Source organism: Myripristis murdjan, chromosome 24, assembly GCF_902150065.1.
Source record: "Myripristis murdjan chromosome 24, fMyrMur1.1, whole genome shotgun sequence".
In the NCBI taxonomy this organism is placed as follows: domain Eukaryota; kingdom Metazoa; phylum Chordata; class Actinopteri; order Holocentriformes; family Holocentridae; genus Myripristis; species Myripristis murdjan.
Window position 1 is genome coordinate 23665400 of NC_044003.1, and position 7670 is coordinate 23673069.

The following is a 7670-nucleotide window of genomic DNA, read 5'->3' on the forward strand; positions in this document are numbered from 1 at the left end:
ACAGGTGCTTGTGTTTGTTTCTCAAAATTAATTAATGTTACTATAGACGCTCTTTTCTTGCTGAGGGGCCTGTTGGCGTGTCTGCAACACTTTTTGCAATCTCTCATGTCTCAAACCGTGATATAAATAAACTTAGTGCCCTCGCAGACCTTCTGCAGAAGCCATGTAACGCTATAACAGCTTACAGATACCTTTTTTTTTTTTTTTTTTCCAATTCGTAGTATTAGTCAAGAGCAAAACAAAACATAGGGACTGGATTTCAGGAGAGCCTTCCCATGGATCTTTGCAATGACATGTAATGCAGGAAAACATATTCTGGTGTTTTCCTAATCCTCCCATGGGAGTCTATCACATCTGTAGGCTTGTAACTTGTCACTCCCCTCCTGTGACCCTACACCCTGCTGCCGTCCATTACAGCACTGCCACCCTGACCTAGCCCTGTCACTTTCCTCTATAAACTTCTAATGTTGTTGGTTTCCTGTTACATTTACCATAGGACTTCCATGCTTGGTTTGCAATCAGTGTACAAGTGTGAGCTGCTAGTCATGTTATTTCTTTCCGGCTAATTTATGTGAGTTTGAAGCCCTGTTATAAGCCACACATGTTGGCCACTGACTGAGATAAATCAACCACTGTTGGTGTCCACTGAAGCTGATCTGGGAAAACTGGAGCGACCACGTTTTCTCACGATAAATACACATTATTTATTTACAAATAAAGTGGTTATAATAGAAATAAATACAAAATAAAAATCTGAGCATTATACTTCATGTGGTATTGCACCCATTTCGAAATGTACATCAGAAATACATTTTCAAAACCAGTAAAGGAATATTCCTCTGATTAAAATATTTATTTTTTTCCCAACTTTACGTAGACATAAATATATTCATATATAGTTTTTTTTTCTTCTTCCACAATAGCTCTGTTTTGTGTCTTTTCTTTCATATAAATAAACGTCTTCATTGGGAAACCGGGTGTCCATAATAACCTCTTATAAGTCTCTTTTTCTCAGTCTTTCTCTCCCCTCCCTCTCACCATCAATCCCACTGTCAGTTTCTCACCGGCAGCCACATCCCTCCACTACCATGTCCTGGTAGTTTTTCAGGATGACCTTCTCGTATTCGTCCAGGTAGAGCAGGGAGATAGGGCTGAGCTCAGTGGGCACGCAGCAGGCTCTGGGGATGTTCGAGTTGACTGAGTTGACCAGCGTCTGCACAATGGCATGGTTGGTAGAGTTGAGGTGGTCTGCCAGGGGGAAGGGACATTCCCCATGGCAGTAAAAAGCGTGGTAGCCAGGGGGCGCCACTATCCACTCGTTCCACCCCACATCGCTGAAGTCCACGTACAGGGGGTGCCGCCTGCAGCTGGCCTTGTGCTGGTGCTTCCTGCGCTGTTTGCGGAGCGCTGCCTGACGTTTCTCCCTTGTGTGGAGGACCGAGTCCCCGCGGCCGTCATGGCCGTATGTCACAAGCAGGGGCCGAGCCTGGGGCCATGAGTCCTGGTCCTGGTGCAGGGACCGGCTCACCCTGACGTGCCTGCTCCGTCGCTGGGCATGTTCCCCTTCCCCTTCCCTCTCCTCCGGGTGAACCACTTCCACCATGAAGCCGTGGTTGTGGCGTCCCCCGGAGGTCCACTGAGATACAGCGGGGCTGACGTCAAAGCTCTCCCAGCGGCTCAGAGAGTCCTGCACTAGCCGAGTGTCCAGCAGGCGTGTCAGCGGCTCCCCGCCGTGTTTAGCAGGGGCTCCGAATATCTCATAAATGTTGATGCGATGGAAGCCGCCTCCTAGTGCACTATTACTAGTGCTACTGTTACTGGAGCTGTTGCTGGCGGCCACAGCTCCCATGACCTGATCCCTGAAGATACGCAGCTCTGCAGAGGTGATGAGCTCCTCTCCAGGGACAGAAGTGAGGTTGAAGTAGAACTGCTGGGTGGTTCTGCCCTTCAGGCTGGCCAACGCCTCCATAGACTCTACAGGAGATAGCACATAGACAAACATAGTGTAAGGGGATAGGGGGCTGAAATACATGCCAAGGGTGAAATAAAGACTTTAGGCATGGTACAAGAATGAGAAACAGCAACTATGATTAAAGCCTAGCCTTTGTGGATCCACTGTGAGCAGAAAAACATTGGCCAAGGAAAGTTTCTCACATGGTTTCTTCTGTGCTCTGTCTCTCTCTCTCTCTCTCTCTCTCCCTTTCTCTCTCTCTTTTTCATATACACACACACAACTGAGAGCTTGCTTTCTGGCTGCATGCAGCCAGCCAGGCTGCCACGTGGTTGTAGTGAGTGGGTGTGGGTCATTGTCACACAGGCATCACACAGACACCAACACTTTGTGTGTATGACTCAGAGTAATGGCAGGCAAATGCTCATGGTGATCTAATGCCATCATTAGTGTCATGGTCGTAAATTTACCGGGCTAAATGTCAGAAGATGAAAGCAGTGTGCTTCCATGTATTGATAAGATCAAGCAGAAGAACAGTGATAGCATCTTCTGTTATGCATGCTAGCCACCCTCTAAATGCCACATGGAGGATATCTGGCTGTTACATGCAATTCCCACTATTAGTGCATGTATGGAAAAAAAAGATTGCATCATATATCTAAGGATCATCAAAGCTTGGATTTGACAAGAGAGAAACGGGGAAATCAATATGGGATTTATCAGATGAACACTGAAATGTTAATGTCTTAAAATGCCAACCATTGTATTAACCTTTGCAGAAGTGGCCAGCTCCGAAAATGCATTTTTCATTGAAGTTTCAAAGTGAACACAAACAAGTCTTTGTCAAAGCCAGAAACTAGAAATCCTATCAGTGGTGCCATTAATTTGTGAAGCCTGGAGCAAATCCATTGAGCATGAATGACCATGTCCATGTTTTTTTGACCTTTTCCAGACAACTGAAATTTAATTTTAAGCTGTGCTTAATAGTTGTAACCCTGGATATGCATCACTATAATCCTATACTGTATGCCCCTATATATTGAAAGAAAATCATCTTTGTCACCACCACAGTTTCCCCATTCCATCTCTAGTAATCACAACAGAGCTACATCAAACCATTCTTTGTTGTTTCTGGCTGGATGCTGCTGCAGTGAATGTGCAGTTAAGACAACTATTACTATTTCTGTCCTGAGGCACACGAAAATTGTATACTGAATATTTGTAGACTGAACTTCATTGGTACTCTCCTTTATAGTGTACAATAAATGACAGAAATGTTTGTAAAAACTGCAATTATCTTTGCTGCAGTCCTACTTTGAACTTTTACTTTATGAAGATCATAGATGATACATAGGCATACTTTTTAATCTGTTTGGTGTGGTAAAATAAACACAAACTTTGAACTCGCTGCTTTTTCAAAGGAGGCATTTAGGAAATTCCACCTTCTCATCCTAAACCTCCCTCCAGAGGCACAAAGACCTCAATTAGGCCTATCACTCCTCATTTGATGTGGGAAAACCCCTTGTCTCTCTTTCCCTCTCGTCTGTCCCCAATCCCTCTCTTTCTTTTCTTCCTCAGCTCCCAAATCCCCTTCTCCCTTTTTCTTAGTCTCAAATCCTCTTTTCTCTCTCTCTTTCTGTCTCCCTGTCTCTCTCTCTTTCTTTCATCGTCAGCATTCTCACTCTTTCCCTCTCCCTCTCTCTCTCTCGTTGAAGGAACTGCTGTGTGAACAAGTTGCGGCTTGTCAAAAACTTGTGAACCACAGATATGAGTGTATCAACATTCCTAATTTCTTTTTGCGCTGCATGCCAAAACAAAAGATAACGGCTAATGTTGGGTCATTTATCACAGACCTGTCTCTGGCAGCCGGTTCCTGTGTAATAGTGGAAATGTTCTATTTGGCATGGAAAGTGGTTATTTTTGAAAACTGATAGCGCAGAAACTAATTATCCTAGTGAAATTAATATCAGCAAGCAGATGTGATGAATGATTGGAGCTGCTTGCTTTGATGTGCTGGGCTTACATGTGTAGATACATGCTTATTACACAAAGTGGCCATCAATTCTATGTCTCTTGACATGGGAAGACTAACAACCCTGCAGCTCTGTTAGCATAGGATGAAACGCCCGAGGGAGAGTTTGTAAACACAGTCTGAGCACATTCCTAATGGCCGGTGGTGTCAAGGTGTATGCTGGCCTGGTGCAGAGGTTTCCAGTAGTGGTCTTGCAGCAGTCACTCAGCCTGGTTTGCCTGGCCCAAGATTGTTTGTAATGTGTCAGTATAGCCACTGGGTGTCATCGCACTAGGCCTCTGGAGAACACCCAAGCAACCACTCAACCACCCCTCTGACTCACCCCTGGTGGAAACTTCCCCACTCAAACACTTAGGACTCTGTATAAGGACTCTGTGTAAAACCCCTATGGACTCAGTGGCTTGTATATTGTGAAAACTGGAGCATGGGCCATAGGAATTTGAAAGGTAGCTCCTTGTTTCTTGCTATGATATATGTTCATATAAAAAGTTGCAATCTTTTTTTTCATACATTTTAAGGGATTTTAATATCGGAAACAAGTGCATCACTCAACTGCTTACAAATGGAGCCAGACAAATAAATATAGCATCTTTTCTGTTTCAGTGTCACCTGTTGACTATTTATATTGCATAAGAAGCCAGTCAGTTTTCAAAGTAAATGACCCTTTGCATCAATAACTTGGGATAAGCACATATGCCTTGTGAACTTATGCACTTTAGCCAGGGGCTATGAACCTTTACTGCATGAGCCTTAATCATCTGAGCAGCATATGTTCCTGGGAGGGAAATGGGATTGAATTGAAACACCAAATTTAACAATCAGCGCATATCCACGGTATAAACTAAGTGTGCAATTATGGCGTTATATTATTGGAACGTGCGTAATGGCGCACAGCGCGGATAGAGGGGGCGATTTGGAAAGAAGGCGCATAACCCCCACCCCCAATCTCTCTCTCTCTCTCTCTCTCTCTCTCTCTCTCTCTCTCTCTCTCACACACACACATACACACACACACACATACACATTCATGCACGAACGCGCGCGCGCACACACGCACACATGCACGGAGCGAGAGGGAGCGCACTAATTTCAGTTCTGTTAAAAATGACTCAGAGTCGAGTCTGACACGTTGACTCTGTCATAATGCGTGTTAGTATAATGTCATGTCGGGTGTTATTGAAGTAACAGGGTGATGACTATCACCTGCGCAAAGGCAGCCCGCCCTTTATCCCGCTCCTGTGGTGCGTGTCTGGAAAAACTGTTTTCAGAGTCCACGCAAACACCATCAATTATTAAGAAACAAATTACCCCAGGGATACCACCACCCTTGATGTTTTTGAAACCTGTGGCAACAGCGCCAGTGGAATGTCTGGTTAAAGGTTGCATCACATAGATTAGCGCGAGTTTAATTGCGCATCAGTTGTCGGTAAATCATGTCGGTGAGTTTTAAAGTAACCTAATTATTCACAAATTAAGGTGGTGGAAATAACTTGGACGCGTGTCACCTTTGGATGACTAACGCGCCATAAAACAGGGAAGACTCTGAAGTTCAGTCCTTGCGCACTGAGTCATGTTTAAATATAGGTTTGGGTTGTCTGAGAGACGAGGAGCTCTCCGGCTGACAGGTAAAGGTATGTCACTAATACATACCTTCATGGTGAAAGCTTCTAATCGTGTTGGCCTTGCTGGCGGCTCTCTCTGCGTGTTTCCCCATGCTCTTGGGTCGTTTAGTGCTGTGGTCTCCGTTTGCTGAGTGCATACGGTAAAGGTCCACCATGTACTGCGGCACCACGGCCTGCTTGCTCGGGGTTGGCCTGCGCCTCAGTCCGAACATATTGAGAAGCCGAAGCTCAAACTCGTTGAGGAAGCTCTCCGACTGCTCCGGGGTCTGCTTCCCGGATTCGCTGTATTTCCTCCGGCCGACCTCGGGGATAAGTCCCGTAGCACCTTCCAGCAACACCTGAGCGAGCAGCAGTACCATGAGAGAGCGGACCACGGCGACCATGATCAGTCAGTCCCTGCGGAGAAAGTTGATTTCTGTCAATACACAAGCTCTGGGGTATTGACATGAGGGAGACACATCAGGGGTTTCGCTGCACCTTTCCCCCAGCTGTGTGTGATCCCTCCATACAATAGGAATTATTGAAGGAGAACAGGTTAAAAGGGGAGACACCTCTCCACTTTGAAGTAGAACAAAAAGGGCTGGGAATAACACCCCCGCCGGCTATGGCGCGTCTATCTGAAATAGGAGATTGATCTCAACATTATAGAGGCAAACTAAAACATGAAAAATATCAAGGTGAGGAAGTTATGAAAGAGACGGAACAAAAAAGGGGATGGCACAGGAAAGACAGATATCAAAGAAACTTGAGAGGGGGAGACTGCAGACAAAAAGTCTCCAATTAGAAGAGATAAGAAAGCATGTTCAGTGAAGGGATATGAAAAGAAAAGAAATACAAGTCTGAGAAGACCGAAAGATCACACGCAGCATGAAAGAATGTAGTCGGGAGAAAAGGTTGGGATACACAGGGCAAGTGAGGCAGTCAGACGGTGCTACAAGCGTCTATTTGCAGAGGCTTTGACGGTCATGTATGACTATAATCATAAGGGATAGAGTTACTTCAAGAGGCTCGCAGGTGTTAGATCTGACGTGCGTACCAGGGCCAGATGTAGCCTGGGACAGCACATCAAAAACACATACATCAGAAACTAAACATCTCCCGAATAGTGCAAACACGAAATAATTAAGTTTTATTGTTTATCTTTGTCACGGCGTTCCTCCCTGAAGTTAAAACAGAAAGGCGTAACTTTTACGCACACATCGTATACGCGTATACAGTGGAGGAGTTGTTGATTTGCAACAGTAAATAACAGCTTTCTTCATGAAGGACATCATTCCACACACACTGGCATTATTAATATCTTGAAAATGTTTTTTTTCGCCCCAACTATTCACTTCCTTCCTGGGAAAACTGAAACAGTTCAACAAAATCCATCACTGCTATTTTACCTGATGAGGAAGCGCTGTGTCCGGTCGTCGTTCCACCTTTGGGCTCCGATAAATTCCACATTAATTCGTGTTTAATCCACGCTGCTTTTCCTTGGCGGACCAAAGACAGCCCATGCACTGCACCGATCGCCTCTCGCACATATTCTCACCAGCTGCAAATCGGGCTAGGTCTTGGTCAGTACGGAAAGGGGGGAAAAAAAAGTTGTGTTAAGTCTATGAGGAAGCGGGTTCGCGTAGGCAGGACCGATCTAAGTATAAAGCATCTTGGTTGAACATCTTCAAAAGCAAACTGTTCGCGGAGATAAAAGTTGAGCGGAGCTGCGTTTTGGAGAGATAAGTGCAGGGAAGTGTCGCTCCTTGGACCTTGTTGCTGTGAGTTGGGGAGCGCGTCGCCTCTCCTCTGTGCGCCACAGCGCAGTGGTTCAATTGATTGGTGCCTTCTCTTCTCCCAGCAACTCTTTTTGTCGTACGGTGATGTCACCAAGGCAAGGCTGTCAATCATTTGCCCGTTATAAAGCACCTCCTGCATACCTCCAACTCGGGGGCTCCCAAACTTTTTCAAGCCAAAGGTCTTAAAATAAACACACATTAGGGTAGTGGGCCCCTGTTTGATAAAATTTCACCCCACCGAACACCCACTCCAATGTTTGAGAAGATCTGATTGTTGTAAATAAAGT

The 7670-nt window shown here is 45.3% G+C and overlaps 1 protein-coding gene across 1 annotated transcript; it reads right to left on the bottom strand.

The window, feature by feature from the left end:
• Positions 1-788: 788 nt before the first annotated feature.
• Positions 789-7334, bottom strand: bmp2b (bone morphogenetic protein 2b). Its single transcript, XM_030047171.1, has 3 exons — positions 6994-7334; positions 5634-6001; positions 789-1974 (listed from the first exon to the last, which is right to left on the bottom strand). The coding sequence occupies exons 2-3, from the start codon at positions 5986-5988 to the stop codon at positions 1061-1063; spliced, it is 1269 nt and encodes a 422-aa protein (XP_029903031.1). The 5' UTR covers positions 5989-6001; positions 6994-7334; the 3' UTR covers positions 789-1060.
• Between the last annotated feature and the right edge of the window lie 336 nt (positions 7335-7670).

What these genes read in the sequence shown, in the direction of transcription:
- bmp2b (XM_030047171.1), bottom strand. Translation starts at nt 5,988, where the DNA reads ATGGTCGCCGTGGTCCGCTCTCTCATGGTACTGCTGCTCGCTCAGGTG. An exon ending in TAGAAGCTTTCACCATGAAG is followed by an intron (nt 1,975 to 5,633) that starts GTATGTATTAGT and finishes TATCTCCTGTAG; the next exon opens with AGTCTATGGAGGCGTTGGCC.